The sequence below is a fragment of the Harpia harpyja genome, chromosome Z (genome assembly GCF_026419915.1).
Source record: "Harpia harpyja isolate bHarHar1 chromosome Z, bHarHar1 primary haplotype, whole genome shotgun sequence".
Classification (NCBI taxonomy): domain Eukaryota; kingdom Metazoa; phylum Chordata; class Aves; order Accipitriformes; family Accipitridae; genus Harpia; species Harpia harpyja.
In genome coordinates this window covers 27,027,402-27,046,488 of record NC_068969.1, presented here as the reverse complement: position 1 = coordinate 27,046,488, position 19,087 = coordinate 27,027,402, and the positions used below count along the sequence as shown (strand labels likewise).

The 19,087-nt window shown below is 45.1% G+C and overlaps 1 protein-coding gene across 5 annotated transcripts; it reads right to left on the bottom strand.

The window, feature by feature from the left end:
• Positions 1-318: 318 nt before the first annotated feature.
• ZBTB5 (zinc finger and BTB domain containing 5) lies at positions 319-18,837 on the bottom strand. Of its 5 annotated transcripts, XM_052776839.1 has the most exons (3): positions 14,860-18,485; positions 9,667-10,844; positions 319-5,294 (listed from the first exon to the last, which is right to left on the bottom strand). In XM_052776839.1, the coding sequence occupies exon 3, from the start codon at positions 5,288-5,290 to the stop codon at positions 3,266-3,268; it is 2,025 nt and encodes a 674-aa protein (XP_052632799.1). In that variant the 5' UTR covers positions 5,291-5,294; positions 9,667-10,844; positions 14,860-18,485; the 3' UTR covers positions 319-3,265. The 5 variants fall into 5 exon arrangements, with proteins under 5 accessions (XP_052632799.1, XP_052632800.1, XP_052632801.1 ...); XM_052776840.1 differs by lacking the exons at positions 9,667-10,844; positions 14,860-18,485 and adding an exon at positions 18,676-18,837; XM_052776841.1 differs by lacking the exon at positions 9,667-10,844 and having other exon boundaries at positions 14,860-18,486.
• Between the last annotated feature and the right edge of the window lie 250 nt (positions 18,838-19,087).

The following is a 19,087-nucleotide window of genomic DNA, read 5'->3' as shown; positions in this document are numbered from 1 at the left end:
ACAATGCAGACCTTCAAGACTTTACACTGGCTAAAACACGGACCCACTTCTTGTTGATTAGATACTACATGCCTTCTCAAAATTGGCAAAGCCTCAGCATGAAGCAGGAGGCTGGCCATGGGCAGCACTACATGCTTGGCCCCATTTGACAAAAACGGGTGTGCCTACATTTCAAAAGGATTATTTTGCACTGCCAAATGATGTAGTAACACAAAGAGCCCAGTCGGCTAACACACAAGCATTACTTGTTTAGTCAATCCATTATATGCTCTTGGCAAAGACACCAGGATAACATAAACAAGTAAATCAAGTCAGACACAGCAGCACAAAAATGTAGGGTTTATTTTCAGATGTTTCATAATACTAACACACTGACATCTTCACATGAGATCTCACTGTAGCATTTGTGAAGTTAAACTTTGAACAGAAGTCAGGGTGACAAGTTTTTTGACAACGTTACCAGGCTTTGAGATGAGATACTCTCATTTTACAGTAGGGGATAGCTAAGTGGATATACCATTCTGAGATATTGCTTCATACTGGAAGACTAGGAAAGCAACAAGCTGACCACATGCTCCTGTGTTTGCAGTGTGCTCCTCCAGGTGCACCAGATGCCAATGATAATTAAATTTAAATTTGCTACTTCCAAAAATGCTCCAAGTTGATTTTTTTCTTAAAGAAAGAAGACAGAAGTCCTCCTGCACAAGGATTGATATGTCACAATGACATTAAAATTTTTATAAAAACAGATCAAAAGTACAGTTAAATATATTTATCTGCTCATATTAGTTCTTAATTACTCTGACCTCCTTACTCACATAGATGCTTTATTTCTATGCATCATAAGAATTCAAGGAATTCAGATGTGCTATAGGAAACAGATGGAAAATGTAAAAAACCCCCTATTTTAAAAACACTAGAAATGCAAGGAAGATGAAACAACCAGGACATTACTAATAAGGCAACACAAGAAAATATTAAAGTACAAAATACTGCATTTTATTGATGTTTCAGTGAGATTGTTTAGTATATAGCTCAATGCTGTTAGTCCCCTGATATCAAAATTATTATCAAACAAAAATGGCATATCCTACTGCTTTAAAAAATGCAGCATATTTCCTTAATGCTTATAAAATCAAGAGCTGGAAATATGATCATTAAATAAATCCTATAACAAAATCTTAACATTTTAAAGGAATTAATCCAATCATTCACCATGTTTCCACGTTCCTGTTTACCTTGGATACTCAACGTGCAAATGACACGTTGACAGACATTTGGCTTTTTTTTTTTTTTTTTTTTCCAATGTGAAGCAGTGTAATTAGAGATGAAGACATGTTTCTTCATTAGCGGACTACTGTTTCACATAAAGCCAAGTACAGAAAGATTTCCATGTTTCCTTTGGTCTGACAATGACTGTTTGGTTTCTGTGCTGCAACAGTTTTGATAGTTCATCCTGCTAAATGACCTACAGGTCTGTGGATTAGTATTTTAATTTTCAGTTTATCAGAATATAAGTCCAAGATGTTTAAGAAGGCTAACTATTCGGTAGCACAAACTCCGTAAAAACTTCTGAATATCATCACACAGGATACATTTGCTATACAGAATAAAATAAAAGGGGAAGGTTTGCAATTTTTTTTTATATTAACGGAAAGCTGTTGCTCTGTGACTTAGATAGCAGGAAACGCAAATCCTCTGTCTCTCCCGAGCAGAATGGACATGCTGCAGCCCTGACCCAGCTCCTACATGGCAGAGCAACATTCATCAGCAGAAGTGCTCCAAAATTTTATTTAGAAACCTAATATGCTGAACACCAGTAGTTAGTTCATGTGCATCTTTAACAAAGAAAAAGAGACTGCAGACAGTATTAGTTACAATGGTATCAAAGAAAAGGAAATTAAAACAAGATTTACATGATTCACTTGAAGAATAACAATCACCGAATTTCTGCTATACAAAGTGTACAGTGCTATTTTTAAAAATTAAATTTATGCTAGATTTTTTTAAATTTATGTGGAAAAGTACATTTATGACACTACTTTAAGTGGAAGGACTGGATTTGACAACTACATTTTATAGAGAGACATAAATAAATATGGCAAATGAGGATCATTCCTGACTGGTTTGATCTGAGGAACAATCCATAGTTGTGAAGGAAAGTAAGTAAGTGTACAGAGGAGGAAATTAAAGCCTGAAGATAAGAGTGTCAGAAAAGGACAATATGCTTATGCAACAATGGGGATCAGATTGACTATCAGCATCTGGAAACAGCAAGAGACTACCTTACGCAGTAAAAAAAGCCATCACAAATTCTCCCTCTCTTTCAAAAAACCAAAGCAGACAAAGACAAGCTCTTTTCAGACTTCTGTGTACATAGAATTTCAATGTAGGAGATACAAATTGGTTAAAATACTGCTAAGAATAGCACGAACAAGAAACAGTACTTCACTTATCACTTAATACAAGTTTCTACAGAAAAAAAAATCAGTCAAACATCCAGATCTTGCTGTATTCAAAGTATATATACATCTGGCAGTCCAAAAGTTACTTGTCTCGGATTTAATTTAAGCACCTTCATCACACAGTGTCCTTTACTACAAAACAGCCAAACATACATTCATAACCCTAAAACTATTTTTATAATTAGCATATTTTAAACGATTATGTCAGACAGGTGCACCCAAAGTTGTTTTTCTCTTTTAAAGATACGCACTCTGCGTTAGTTACAGTAAACAGCTCTTGCATTACTGTCCATACATAATGCAGCAACTTGTTTTACAGGTCATTTATTTAAATGCTTTCACTTTTACAAAATACTTTAGAAAAAAAAAAAAGAGGAAATTTGCACTTCAGTTTCTCATTTTTGAAACATGCTACTTCATGAGATAACTATGCTCTCACCCCTCTGCCCTGCAAAGGAACTGCTTAGTTTTAGGGATTGTATCCCCGTCAGCCCAAGGCTTGAACGTACATCATAGTAACACTTCACACATCTACAGTGTGACTTCTGAGGATCTCCAACTTCTTCGCTTACAGCTGTTTAAGCCTCACAACACCCCTGTGAGGTAGGTACAGTAATATCCCCAATTGACAGAACCAAGACTTTTGTGTGTGTGGCACCATCACACATAAGTGTTCACTGACCAACAAGAGCAGCCTCTGAGCCTGCAGCCTTGAAGAAAATAGTGTTCATGTTCCTGTGGTGCTTCAGGGAGCTAGACATCTGCACTGGCATTCTCCTTCAGGCCCCAGGTGGAGAAGGTTAAAGCAAAGTGCTAGGCAGATTGCTGCTCTGCCACCTCAGGCAGGTTGTCTTGGAGTGTTTATACAGGTGGCTGGACTGGCTGAACCGCTTGCCACACTTCAGGCAGGCGTAAGGCTTTTCTCCTGTGTGGACACGGATGTGTTTCTTGCAGTCTGTCAAGGTCAAAAATGTCTTGCAGCAGATCTTGCACGCATACTTGCGTGCGCCTTCTACAACCAAGACGTTGTGCTCAGATAAGGCCTTCTTGCATTTTGAAAGGACATCTGCAGATGCCCTTGTCAGCTGTGGCGGACCAGGTTGTGGTGGATGCCCGTTTTCAAAAGAAGTGGTCCCATTCATGATCAGCTGGGAACTGGATGAGTTATCTTGCAGCTGGGAGCTCCTGACAGAGGTCACCACAGGCATTTTGGGGGCTATGCGGCGGTAGCCGGGAAAGCTGCTAGCTCCACCTCTTACTGAGCTCATCATTGCCCTTGACAGGGAGTGCAAGCCCAAGCCCGACCGTGGAAAATCCATGCCGAACTGTTCCGCTGCCCGGTACCCAGAAGTCTGTACGCAGGGGAGACCCATCACGTCCTGCATTGGTCTAACAAAATGAGAATCTGCAGGCTCACTAAATGGATTGTCAACATGAGAGACAGTGGCAGATGAATGGCCACCAGCAGGCCCCGACTCCGGACTCATGAGATAAGAAGCATCACTGTCCATCCTGCAGTCACTGGTGGTATTTGGAATGTTGTCATCACTGTTTTGACTAGCACCGAAACCACCACCTCTGCTTTTATTTAGAAAATTTGAGATACTGAAAGTAGATTTGTGTTCCAGGTTATTTGACACCTCCATAATATGGATGTCTCCCACCCTATCAGTACTGGACTGTGGGTCAGAAAAGCTACGATCACTGCTCTCGGGACTCAGTTCTATCTTCTCTGCGCTCACTACTCCTCCTTCCACTTCAACAGACTCACTGCCCTCCGCTTGGGAAGTGACATCGCTCACCTCGTCTTGAGGCTCTGGAGAACTCAAGGGTTCAGACTTCACCACCACCCTCATGTGCTCTTTTTCATTCAGACTGACCTCTGGATTCTCACATGGGAAGTTGCTCTTCTCAGAAGCAGCATCCTGGTCAAAGCTGGTTTCCACCTGCGTTGCCTGTGATGCCATGGACATTTGTGAAATGTTTCCTCCACTGTTGTCAGATTGGCTGGGCACTTGAGCATCTTCCTGAGCACTGAAAGACTGATCAAACATAATAGTATTATCCTCCTGGTTATCAGCAACAGCATCGGCCTTAGAGTTGTCCACAATCTTCAGTGAATCTGGCGAGAAGAAATCTTCCCGTGAATGAACTACTGACTGCCCGCTCTCTGCAGCCACATCAGAAACAGACTCATCCATGGTAGGCCTGATGCGCTGTCTGGCCCGATCTTCAGAAGACTGTTTACGTTTGTGGAGACGACGGATAGGAAAAGTAGTGCGCTGCTCGATGTTACTTCTCATCGAGGAGCTCATAGTATTTGGTTGTTCCTCTGTGTTCTGAGTGGAATTTAAGGCAGAGCTCACAATGCTCAGTCCAAGCTGCTGGAGCATGAAAGACCTCTGCATGCGTGCATTTTGCTCTTGAACTCTATCACTCGGTGGAGACATCGGCAGCGTCCTGGTAGTAAGGTAGTGTTTGCAGGCTTTAACAACAGAGTTCAAATGCAAGTGAGAAGCAGCCAGCAAGACATCCATAACATTGCTCTCCCCAAGCATTAGTGTGGAAGTATACATCATGTCTATCAGAGCAGCAAAAGCTTCTGCTGTCACCACTTCACTGTCCAGCTGAATCATATTCATAGTCTGATCTCCTTCCGCTACAGTAAACAGAGCTCGGAAATGTGTGCTACATGCTGCCAAAACAGAGCGATGGGCTTTGAAATGCCTGTTTCCCACCACAATGACACAGTCACAAAGCTGGCCGTGAAGCCTCTGGTAGTTGAGCTGCTGAAAGATTTGCTCAAAGTGTCCTGGAAAATCCATGATCCTATAAAACAAAACAGAAGAAACTATAATATTAAAAATGGCTGAAGTCCTGGTCAGACCAAAGCGAAACCAGGTTTAAAAATGAAAGATGACAGCTGAAAGACAGATGAACAATAACTGATCTTAATTTACCACTGCCACATTGGTACTGTATCAAAGCTGGCAATCTTGCAGAGCAGGATGTGGAAGAAAATACAGGTTCTGCCATGGAGCTGACCTAGTGTAACAGCCACCTCAGCATCAGACGTGTCACAGGCAGCTCTGCTGCAAACTGAATAACGCAGGTCATTTCACCTCTGTTAGCTCCTGTCCAAACTCAAACACACTCTTTAGTAGAACATTTAATCCTGGTTTTTAAAAAAATCTAACTGTGAATAATCTACTGCAACCTTTGATAAATTGCTCACGTTATTAGATAACCTCCCACTGAAAAGTCTGAACTTTAACTCTCATCTCATTTAATCCAGCTTCGCCTTCTGCAAATGACTCTCTGCACAGTTTCTCAGCTACTGTGCAGAACTGTCATTCGAGTATCTGCTTTCAACATAGAAACACAGAAAAGAGTTAATGGAAAAGAAGGGAGACACTTCTGCACTGGAACAAGTGGTCAGCTCTTATCTCAAGCTGCCACCTTTAGCTATCAGAATTGCACTACAGTTTTCTTATTCACTATAGTTTATCAGCTGGGATGTACTGAATGTCTTCTGGTTTTTGCACAAAATAAATAAAATGGTAGTAAGATAGAAAAGTTTGCCAACTATAAGAGCCATCTCTCTGCTTGCTATTCCTTATAAACCTTCTTGGTCCATAAGGAAGTTATAGGAAGCTTTTGACAAAATGGTGCACTACTCAACAAGACAACTAGACACACTCAGGGGTGTTTTCTTCTTAAATTTCCATTAACATAATGTAAGTAAAATCTTAGTAGACTCACCTAAAGGCTAAATAGGTGACTTTTGGTGATATATCTATTTTTTCTCATGACAAATCAAAAAGTATGAGATTTGGGGAACAGAAAGGTTGCATGTATAGGACATACACACACACATTTTTGTGTTCACGTTTATTTTTCAATAGCAGTACCACAGTATCGTGTGACGCATGAAGACTGTAAAGCAGCTAAAATAAAAGGTCACACAGAAAGAATTATACTTTTGAAGAGGGATCAAATATGAGTCTGCCGATTTAGAAATTCTGTCCTCAAATGCACACACGTTGTGAACAAACCATATGCTCCATTTGCATATGTGTACGGTCACAAGCTTCATGAGTAAGTTGCACACAAAGCTTCCCATAGTCACGTTTGACCAGTAAAGTTTGTTCAGAAATAATGTTTGTATTTCAAACTCTTCGCAGGTGTCTCACTTTATGCAATGACTTTGCTCAGAAGGTATGCTCAGGCCAGACACAGCAGCTGCCAAGAACACCCATTCATTCAGAGGAAAATGGGTACAGCTGTTGATGTAGATTGTTAATTGCTTTGGAATGTTGTTCACCTGGATGGACAGAGATTAACTATTTACTTGGAAGGATCAGCAGAAAAAGCAAAACCTCACATATGCAAAGAGCAACTCCTGAGATCGCAGGCATGGAGGAACAGTGGCATGTGGCCACAAAAGCCCCCTCAGCCTGCAGCAGCTCAAACCTCTGTGCTCTCCTTTGCTGCAAGGCAGAAGGCAGTAAGGGAGGCAGGGCAGACTGGGGACTACCGTCTTCAAGACACACAGTGCTGCAAAACCATGTTGGTAAAGGTCAAAAAGCCAAACAATACACAGAAGATCACTGATGGATTTACACACTTACACATACGTATGCAGGCAGCTGTAGAATTATAAAGATCTGTGGGCTTCCGGCAGCAGCTCAGCTTAAACTAGGAAAGTACATCTGCAATGTTCCCCAGCCTTGGATTATCACCATTAACATGTCAAGGGAAAGTGGAAGGTTCTTGATTCTCTTTTATAAAGAATACACTTCTTTTGAATTAGTTCAGGAGCCATTCTGCAAGCATCATGAGATTAGGTTTCTCATTAGGAAACGAAGTTAACACATGCTCTGTGTGCCCTCACTCCCTGCGCAATAACCCTGCTTGCTCCCACTCCACACTGCATCAGACCAAATCCCCCCAGATCCCAGAGGAAGCTCAGGCTGGGTCTGGGGCTGAGCGAGGTTTCCCAGTCATACCATCCACTGGCAGAGCAGAACAAGCACGAGCTGAACACATGGTGGGTTCTCCATCCAGCGAGGGTACAAACCTACACCTGCCTTTTCTATTAGGCCTACAGCTATAAACCATGTTGGACTTAAAATAGTAGTCTCATCAGTCAAACTTGCCAGTGTCTCCAATAGTTACGGAAGGGATGGGCAGAGTAATTGTGTTCTATAACACTTCTTGTCATTAAATAACAAAGTTCTGCATTGTCAGGGAGACTACAGACAGCTACAGGGTAGGGAGGCCCTAGATGCAGATGCTCTCAGTTTTTAGCCTGTCTTGAGGCTACTATGGACACTACTGTGTGATGAACAGCTACCGTTTTCTGATTCCCAGGCTTACGAAATCCCTTAGGGGCAACCTGGACAAACAAATGGACCTGCTCAAATCTGCGGCTTTTGCTGCACTTGGACTAACATGGGGCGACATAAAAGAAAAGGAATTGGTAGTACAGTAGGCAAAGAGATCTGAATTCATGCCAGAAGAGGTGGCAAACTAACATAAAAGCACAAAGACTAAAACCATTAGGTCACAAAAAATCTCAGTAAACAGCCCCTGCCTGCCTCAGCTGCCAGGCTGGAGCTAATCTAAGAGCAGCTGCTGTTCTCCAGCCGAGAGGCAGCTGGCATTCACCCACCTCCTCCTTCTCTAAGGCACATGACATACACTTTGCAGGTCTTTGCTGGAGAAAGATTTTACCACCTAGTCCGTGGACAAAGAACCTTGCCCCTCTCCAAAGGATACAGGCTGGCAAAGAACCACAGTTTTACCTAAACGCTGAAAAGCCAAAAATTCTGCTGGCAAAAATCTGTTGCCTCCAACCATAATTGGTTCCTGTGTATTTTAAAAAGAAGAAATAAATAAATTACACTTCATGCCTTCCAGCAATGGTGAGGGTCCAGGCTTATTGGCAGCATTCAAAAATCTCCTAATTTGGCAGCACTAAGGCTACGATTCCTGAATGCCTGAAATAAGCACCGTAATGAGATTTAATTGAGTACTGTGTCACAGTCCTCCTTATCTCTATAAATGAAGTTATGTAATAAAACAGAAGAATTTGATTTTGCCCCTTTTTTAAGTAAGAAATAGGAATACAGACCATAGGTGATTTTATTTATCTTTCACTAAGAATGTGTATTTGACAGTAAAAATAAGATGACATTTTCAAAAAAAAAAAGGTTAAACAAGACAAACTTTGGAATTGCACGGTTTTTATTTCTGCACGTTTTCTCCAAGAGAAGTGCAACACAAGAAGTGAGGAGATGCTTCCTGGTGGTTGTAGGAGGAGGGAGGAACAAAGGAGCTGACCCTGAAACTCACTGACCTCAGGCAGCAAGACAAAAGGAAGATGGGGAGCCTGTGACAAGAGCCACAAGTCCCAGCAAGAAGTGTCTGGAATGTGGCAGAGGCCAAGGCTGCTTTGTGAGCAGTGCTGCTACATCGCTGCCTTGCCTTTTCTGCTCAGGCACACCTGGTTAAACTCATGCCCTGCTTTGTCCCAGAAAGCACCATGCAGGGACAATCTCCTCTGTAAGTAAAGTTCCCCTCCAGCCAGGCATCTCTGGAAAGTTGAGAGGGGATTGCCAAACAATTCTTCATTTATCTTCTTTTGCTCACCTCTGAGATGGGCCAAGTGTTACGCCAGAGCTAATGCTCTATCCTTAGCTTCACAGGACTAAAACACAGGATCTAGGGGGCATTTGGAGAGAGGGGGAGGAGATGGGGGCAGGGGGGCAACAGTTGCCAGAGCAACAAAGAAACTCTCGCTCCATTTAGAGTAGCATCACTATAGCATCAGTGTGCTCTTAGGGGGCCTAGATGTTTGTCGACTTTCTTTTCACTTTACTCCCCAGTCAAGAGTGACAGCTCCAAGGAACCATTTCACAGTTCTACGGCTATATGCAGGGCTAATCTGCACAGTGTAAAACAATACAGCCCACTAGCAGTCACCCTGGAAAACGTCAGGCACCTACCACACCAGGAGAGGCAAGGGATCTCCTTTCCCTGAGGATCAGAACTAGACGACACCGTGATATTAACTACAGTGACTTTCCAAAATGCAGCAGTGCTGAACCGTTAGTACCACCACCTACAAAGGCAGCTAAGATGCGAGCACTTTGTTGTGCCCCACCTGCAACCAAGAACGAAATCGTTCCACTTGTACCTTTTTTGCAGAAAGCACAGGCCCCAGCAGAGACTGCTCCAGCTTCAAGGGTTGTCAGAAGCAAGCTGTTCACAAGCACCCCAACAGTTCCCAGTCTGTGCACTGCTTTAGGTCATTTTAGGAAACACACTGTAGAAGATAAAAAATACTTGAGAGCTCATGCATTGCCTTTATCAAGCCAATCCCAGCAGGCGGTGTGCTTCAGCAGGGTATGTAATAACGCATTCGAACCAATGCCCAGAGAAGACTGGAGGTGGAAAACACCAAACGACATGAGGACAGGGTCTCATGTCAGTAAAAAGATTGAGCTGGACTCCAGAAAGGAAGATGGGTTACAGCGATGGTCCAAGGTATTTCTGCCCAGGCAGCAATATGTATTTGAACCACAGAAAACAGGCGAGAGTCATTGTTTTGAGCAATGATTTGGGATTTCAGAATTCAGAGAGAGTCCTTGCTTACAGTCACCAAAAGTGATTGCATCCTTCGTGCACCTCGAACGAGACAAACCCCAGTTTTGCTTCAAGTAACATTAATTTGGCTTGGTATTTAACTTTTACTACACCGTAAGGGCTAAAGTCCTTGAACCAGAATGAACAAACACAGACCCCACAGTGAAGCTGAGATCTCATACAAGATCAGCTGAAAATTATAAAACTCGCTTTCAGTTGTATATACTGCACACTACCCACATACCACATCCAGTGACATATCAGCTACTTCAGGTTACTAAATACATGCAATGCATCTAAGTCGATACCAAAATATATGAGTGGCGTATTTCTGGATACGCACATTCAGTCTTGTCTTCCCCTCCTGCTTCAGTGATACCTGGCCTTTCAGCAACAGCTGGCCATAAGGACTCCCCTGAACCACCCGTGGGCTGCACATCCCCATCATTCCCCTATCAAATGACCCAACGTCTCCAGCATCTGGTGGGCGGCATCCCATTACATGGTGTGTAAATGCCTATTCGGATGATGGACAGTGATGCTCCCAACTGAATAGTGAGTGGTTTCAGTAGCCAGTCTCTGCAGCCTTCAGGAGGCTCACAGCCAGCTCCAGTTCACATCCTGGGGACCCAGGGAATGTTAGATGAAATCTTCAGCTGAATCAGAACCAGTCAGTGGGACTCAGGGGGGGCATCAGTGGTACAAACAGCAGACATTGAGTCCAGCAGCCTTTTGGAGAGCAGCAGGAAAGATAACAGCTTAGTTTTATAATCAAACAAATGACCACAAGTGAAAAGAAACTATACCAAATTGTTTAGCTACAAGTAGTTTTACTATAAATACAAATAGTCAGAGCCATGAAAATTCTAAGGGCAAGCAATGAAAAACCATCTACGAAATCCTGACTGGAAAACAACTGTTCTGCATGTCCCTAGACTAAGGCCTATGAAATGAAACCAGCAGGGTCAGAATCAAAGAAATACTCCTTCACATAACGCAGTAAAGCTATAGAACTCCCTGCCGTGGGCAAGTACACATGAATTCAACAGCCATTACATAGATTCATCAAAAAACCACAACAATTGAGAGCTATTAAATATTCAGATGCCACCTCTACCTGGGGAAGGCACTAAACCACAGGTCACTGGAGGTGTACTTTTATATGCACTTACCTCTCTGACTTTCAATTTTACAGCTTTCTTTGGTATTTTCAGAAGACTTTTAGGAGAACTATGGATTTTTTTAATGTAAGATTGATTTAGTAGAAATTAATAAGGAAGCATTTTCTCCCTAGCATTTTGATTACACGCTTAAAAAGATAATTAACCTTTGAATAGAAAGTGTGCTCAGTAGATATTTAAATACTTAACTTGCCTCTTCACTGCTAGAGGAAAACATACCACAGCAGATCTAACAGCCCAAGAGAGGCAAGGCTGCTCCTGCTAAACATCCCCACGTCCCAGCAGGAGAGTAGGAGAAGATGCATTTGCAGCAGGCACCAGTGCACAGAGCACACGTATATGCAACAAGAGACACTCGGCACTCACACAAACACAGGTAGCACCAGAGGCCTTGTCCTGCTCCCCTCTCTGGCTGGGCAAGATGGAAGTCCACCAGCAAGAACAGGCATACAGGCGTACAAGGCGGACCCCTCCAGCAGCTGGCTCTCCCAGTAGCTGGCTCTCCCAGTAGCTGTCCCCTGGGTCCCAGTCTCCCCATCCCCAGCCTGCAGACATACGAGTCCCTGAGGCCACAGGCTGGCTCCAGTTGCCAGTACAGACTGTCACAGGTACACAGAGCCAACTGGGACTCCCCTGGTCCCACATCTGACCCCGCCATGTTCTTGCCCCTATAGACACAGACACTCTCACACCAGAGCTGCCCTTAGGGACCCACAGACCCCCTTGCTCCCAGGTCACTTCACCAGCTCATGCAGTTGATCTTTGCTCACCCATGCTTGCTCCAATGTGCCCTGTGGCTGCACTCACACCAACCAGAGAGCCCTCACCCAGGACAGAGCCAAAATGGAATTTAATAAGGAGCAGGACACAAGGCGCTGATCAAGTGCAGGGCATGGCCAGGCAAGCGCAGTGACCAGCCAACTGCCTACATGCAGCCAGCCCTTTTCATCCCCTTACCCCTCTATATTTCAACACTTGTTCCTCCCCAAATCCCCTAAACTCCTCCTTTGCCCCACTTTTGGTTCCTCCCCTAAACATCGCATAGTAAGTCCTGTGGGATCCCAAACTGGTTTTCCCCTGCAGCCCACGTGTCCCAGCAGTGGGCAGCAACACCCTTAGTATGACGGGACACTGGGCAAAGGCTTTGCTGGGACTGCCCTGGAGAGGGTGCTCCTTTCCCGGGGTCCTTGGTTTGGGTTCCCACCTGTGCCCCTGTGCTCCTCTGGGGCTGCGGAGATGGGCCTGTGATGGGCTGGCTCCAGGGAAAGGCTTGGGAGCAGCCTCGCAGGGTACTGTTTGGGCTCCCCCTCCTGCCATTGCCTCTCCAGGCTCCCTTGGGGCTGTGCAGAGGAGCTTGATCACGTAACCGAACATTCACGGTGGCACATAGTAAAATATTCCTATACACGTGGATGAAGATAAGGCTTCAATTTCTTAAACTAAGCCTTTCATATTAAGAAAGCATCAGGATTAAAAATACCTAATCGGGAGGTTGATGTGCAAGTGTTTTGGAATTCTAGGAAGAAAGACCTACAATTTACAATGACACAGCCAGTTTATTAATTTCCCATTGGCTATTAACCTCAGAGTCTCTGTCAACTCCAACCAAATTTAACAAAAAGGAGATGAGATACTGAATTCCCACATTTTTTGTTGAAGTTCATGTCTGGTTACAGAAGAAGCCAAATTTATACGGACTACTTCTCACAGATTCATAATTAATTCCCTTATTCTCTTAAGCAACACAAAACACCCAAAACCAAAACAAGCCAGCTGGCCAGTCTGCACACACAGCTACGAATGAGGCATTCACGCAGCCATCTACCCAGCCAGGCAGGTAGGAAACACAAGGGACAGCTGGTAACAATCATGTAGCAGGAGAAGGGACACTATGGATTTTTCCATAAGAATTCAGGTTTTATTAGCACATATTTCTACTACTCGTGATGCTAATAATTTCTTCATACGGTTTCTTTCTATTTCTTGAATGATTACCATTGATAATACTACGTAGACTCACAGCCCCTTTTTCCATCAAATCCCTCTGCTCTAATACTTAAGCGGCCGCAAGATGGGACAAAGCAAGTACACTGGCACTGAAACTACTGCAGAATCAAAAACTTTTCTCTTGCTTCTCTGAAAAAAAGTTAAAGTTAACTCACTATAAAATAGTGTGAAAAATAAGGAACCTGAATAATGATCTATGTAAAACTTTATTACTATGTCCAATAATAAAGGAAACAGTTTAGATTACACTGCAATCCTGAGCCACTGCCAAGCAAACATACACAGTCAAAAAAAAAAAAAAAGCACCCTAAAGAAGCTTTTAAAAATTTTGCAATGCAATTGATTTTGTTACTAAAACCAACAACAAAAGCTGCCTCAACTATATCATTCAGCAGAACAGTATCAGAATAAATCTCACATACCAATGTACTACTGAAAACTTTAGAGTAGGTACTTGCTTTTTTCCTTATCAGATAAATGAAAGACAATTTATTACTTGCACCTCAAACCCCATTCCCAACAATCTGTATTTAAATGCATTTTATATTCTAGGTACCACGCCTGCAGGAATCCCTGGCATATAGCCAAAACTTGAAAGTGTGCCAATATAAGATTAATAACTGTTTGCCTTTTAGCTTAAACTACATTTTACAAAAGATTGTAATACACTTGTACTGTGCTTAACCATTGTGCTTGAAATAATATATCTCATAAAAAGCTCCCCTGAAGCCTGAAATACAAACATAAATCTAGATAGGAGTCAGTGATACAAGTGTTATTTTAGAAAACACTTTGTACTACCAGTTTTGTTGGTTTTTTAGCAAGTCAGCAGGACGGTGGGAGGGTAGAGGCAGGACGAAATGGAAGTCTTCACTTTCTTTGACATCTTCAGCAAGTTTTGACACTTTGAAACATGGAGGGTGTGTGTTCTCTGCTCTGAGAGTGTTTTCAAACTTAGCATATGGTGGAATTTTAGTTAACAGTAGTTGAAATGATTTCTGGATTTGCCCCATACAACTGAAGTAGACTCCAGTGTTATATCACTTTCGGGTATGCAACAATACAATGAGTGCCAGCCATGAAAGGCATTTTTGTGTGTGTGTGCGTGAGCGTGGTGTGTGCGTGTGTGTGCGCGCACGTGCGTGACTTTCATGACTGACAGTTGAGCTCACAACATCTGATTTGAGGTGTTTCCTTAGCCAGGTTTTATATACAGTTCAACTCACACAGTTAATCTTCCTGTTGTCAGCAAAGATGAATTACAACTTGCCTAAGAATCAGAAAGGATAAACTGCACTGCAAACACTGCTGCTGGTTGCATCAGCCTTCCAGAGAAGAGTAAGAGATTAGGATATGGCTTAGTATTTTCTGATCATCTAAAAGGTACCGCATAATAGACAGTCCAACCCACGGCAACACCAACTCGTTAACAAACAGTAACGGCACAGCCTGCCAACTGCAAAGAGCATCTTTGAAAGGAGCAACAAAAAGCTTCCTAAAAAAAAAGGCTAGGTTTTTCTTAGACACTCTTAGTTATCTGAAGAAACAGATACTACCTGTGACATGGCCATCCTCCTGCTTCCTGATGTTTCCACCTCACCTCCTCCCAGCCCTGCGATTCATCTCTGGGTCTCTCAGGTGGATCCTGCAGCACAGTGTAATACTTCAGAGGAGGACACGCAGGAGGAGACGGAAATGTGACACTCCTGCATTTTGATGTGCCATCTCAGCTTGTCACCAGGGGGGTTCTTTGTTGTGATTCTACTGTTTAACACACCTGTACTGCTGCATATTCTGAACAGACTGAACACTGTTGCCTTGTAATTCCTGGCTAACCCCTTCACTGTTTGGGCCTGAAGGTCAGTACCATAGCTTTCACAGGCGTCAGTCTCTCTCAGAAGAGCTGACTATGCTTTTCTGGTCAACTTACAAAAGCGTAGTGTTTTCTTGGTATCAATAGGAAACAGGAAAAGAAGATCATGGATTCTATTCTTGATCTTAGGAAGCTATAAAACTGTATCTAGATAGGAGAAAACGGCTGTTCCCATGAGCACAACAGTTTTTTAGGCATTGCACAGTGAAACACCTGAGGAAAGCTGTTTGGGCAGTATCACTATCTGATTTATTTACAAAGGGAAAAGCAGAGAATGCTGCTATACAGAACTGGCAGTAAAGCCATTTAAGGGCATGGGAAAACAAACTGCCATCAAAGAGGATTGATCTGAACTCATAGTTACGTTACCAGTTCAGAAAAGCTCTCCTGAGGTTCATGGTACCACGGCAGTATCTGTCACTGCCATCGTCCTTCCACAAGAATGCCCAATGCTGCAAAGGAAACTCAGTTGCCAGCTTCTCCTGCCTACCACCACCCCCAGTTCATGAATCAAACCACAAACACCACTCAGAACCAAAGGTCTACAGGCAAGGATCCCACAGGAAAGGGTAGGCACAGACAGCTCAGTGCCAGCATGATGTCGTCTTGCTCAATATGGCAATAATTTCTAAATCTAGCTCAACTTCACTGTTTACCAGAGATTCAAAAATTTTAAACAATGCCATCCAACCACCTTCCTTGGTGATTCCTTTGCCTAAGCTTTTAACCCCAATGAAACTAGGGTTAACTGCATAATGAATAAATCTACGTTTGCCAGGAAATGGTTTAGATTGAAGCAACACCAACACCACCACAATGGATTATTAGTATTACACATCTTCAGCCTAAGCAAATAACTATGTCCACATAACTGATTCAGCAGATTACTACTGTATTTCAAATGAGAACTGCTGAATTGTCTGCTTCTGATCTTCCAAAACTCATTTCAAAAACTCATCTTCTAACATTATTTTACCCTCAGAAGGGAAAAAAATCTACATGGACGTACTGCACAGTTCTGTCTACTTTGGCATTGTGGTGGCTTGATCAGACACCCACCCAGCCACTCTCTCATCCTCCTCAGCAAGATGGGGGAGAAAGTAAGATGAAAAGCTTGCGGGCTGAAGTAAGGACAGGGAGATCATTCACCAACCACCATCCGAAACACTCGACTTGGAGCAGATTAATTTAATTTACTGCCAATAAATAACAGAGTAGGATAGAAAGAAAGAAGAATAAAACTAAAAACACCTTCCCCCCCCCCCCCCCCCCCCCCTTCTCCCCAGGCTCAACTTCACTCCCAACTCTTCTACCTCCTCTCCCCAAGCAGCACAGGGGGATAGACAACGGAGGTAGCGGTCAGTTCATAACACTTCATCTCTGCTGCTCCTTCCTCCTCACACCCTTCCCCTGCTCCAGCATGGGGTCCCTCCCATGGGAGACAGTCCTTCACGAACCTCTCCAACATGGGTCCTTCCCATGGGCTGCAGTTCTTCACAAACTGCTCCAGCGTGGGTCCTTTCCACGGGGTACAGTCCTTCAGGAGCACAATGCTCCAGCATGGAATCCCCATGGGGTCACAAGTCCTGCCAGCAAACCTGCTCCAGTGTGGGCTCTTCTCTCCACGGGGCTGCAGGTCCTGCCAGCAGCCTGCTCCAGCATGGGCTCTCCACGGGTTGCAGCTTCCTCCAGGGCACATCCACCTGCTCCAGCGTGGACCTCCATGGGCTGCAGGGAGACAGCCTGCCTCGCCGTGGTCTTCCCCATGGGCTGCAGGGGAATCTCTGCTCTGGTGCCTGCAGCACCTCCCCCCCCCCCCCCTTCTTCACTGACCTGGGCATCTGCAGAGTTGTTTCTCACATTTTCTCACTCCTCTCTCCCAGCTGCTGTTGTGCAGTGTTTTCTACCCTTTCTTAAATACGTTATCAGAGAGGTGCTATCACCATTGCCTACTGGCTCGGCCTTGGCCAACGGTGGGTCCGTCTTGGAGCTGGCTGGAACGGGCTCCATCTGATATGGGGCAGCTTCTGATATCTTCTCACAGAAGCCACCCCTGCAGTCCCCCTGCTACCAAAGCCTTGCCACAAAACTCAATAGAAGCATGTACTAATGAAGAATGAAAAAGAACACGTTGCCTTAATTACTGTTTAGAAGTCACACTAGAAGGTAACAATTTACATTATTTGAATGTATTATGCTGAATTAACTGAAGTCCTTCTGAGTAATTTTTGAAAGGTGGAGGAAGAAATTAATCAGCTTTTTTCAGTTCAAAGATGGTAACTTCCTTCTCTGTTTTTACACAGACATCGCTCCAGGTCTACCTTTTCTTTATAACATGGGTTTACAGCAGTTTGCCTTCGTTAGCACGACCATAAGAAAACCCGGCAGCTAGTGAGGTCAATACCACAGAGGTACCACATACATTCCACAGAAGCAGCTGGTGTGCATGTAACTTTTGTATACCAACAGTACATGTAACACCTCTCCACCTGTATGCTGTTCTCCACAAGATGAACTATGACTCAATAGTTACACCAAGTACGAGAAAGTAAAACCTAATTTATAACTTGCCACCTGAAGGTATGTTTCTCTGAAAATTCCAGAACGTTAAAGTAACTGATAGATAGGAAAGGCTGTTGTTCCCGTGCTCATTCCTGAATGCACTGAAAGGCACTGTCCTGAAAAATGGAGTCATGCCTTTTTTTTCTTTTTTACATTGCCTGAAACATCCAAGTTTTACGTCCCCCTCAAAACTCAACATAGCATCTACGCCTCGTCCTTCCATCATCAGCAGTTAAAAACGCATCCACGTGTTTTAGTTTTGCGTCTTACGGAGACGTCGCCGCACGCCCAACGAAAAGGCCCTCCAGGTCACAAGCAGCCTCTCGCACTCGGCAACGCAGGTTCGTCCGTCTTACCCAGGTCAGAACCAAACACTTTTCCAGCAGTCCCGGGGCAGAGGCCAAGAGCCAGCTTCGTTCCACCGGACCCAAGCAGGAAGAACCGCCGCAGGTGCTCCGCGTCCCCGCAGGCCCACGGAAACGTCGAGTTTCCCAGTGGATGGAAACCCCCACCGAGGACGGGGACCGCGTTCCGCCCTACGGCTTCTTCTCGAGCGCAACAGAACCGCGTTCCCCGGCCAGCCGCAGTCCTCCACGCCGCCGGTACCGATCTCCATCCGCTCCCCACCGGCAGAACTCCGACGACCGCACTCTCCCCGCAGGCACCGGGACCGCGACCGGCTCCCCACCCGCCCCTCACCACCTTCCACGCCCGCTCCTCCGTCTCCCGTGGGGCTTCCAAATAACCCGGAGGGGTCACCCGCGACGGAGACCGGGGAAGGGGCGGACGACCCGGAGCTCTCCGCCCCGCCCCCCGCCCGCACACGTCACCCACCGCCGCCCCGCGCGCCCCCGCCTGCGCGCTCCCGTTCCCGTTCCCCCCCACACACTCCCGGCCGCCGCCCGCCGGGCCCGCCGCCATCGCCGCCGCCGCTCACCTACGGTGCGCCGCCCACCACCGCTCTCCGTGCGGGAAGGGCCGCGGCGGGAAGGGAAGGGAAGGGAATGGCCGGTCGCGGCCGTCGTCCTCGGCCCTGCGGCCCCGTCCTCCGCTCCGCCCCTACGGGCCCTGCGCTGCGGCGGCGGCAGGCGCCGGAAGTGATGCCATGGCGCAGTGACCCACTAGCTAGAAGGAGGCCCGCCCACTGCGCCCACCAACCAATCGGCGGCCTACGTTACTGAGACACAGCGGCACGGCCCTATCCTCTCTCCCCTCCCGCCTTCCCAACCCCACCACTCGGCAATAAGCACAGCCGTGATTGGGTGGGTCCCGCTTTCCCCGGGGGGGGACGGAGAGGCGCCCTCCGCCGGCTAGGCCAGGCCGCGCGTCCGGGTATGGCGGCTGCAGCG

Excerpts from the sequence above, each read along its gene's own strand:
- ZBTB5 (XM_052776838.1), bottom strand. The coding sequence starts at position 16,875 with ATGTGCCCTGGAGGAAGCTGCAACCCGTGGAGAGCCCATGCTGGAGCA. Across the intron at positions 5,295-16,633 it reads GAAGGACCCATGTTGGAGAG|GATCATGGATTTTCCAGGAC; the intron begins GTTCGTGAAGGA and ends TTTGTTTTATAG.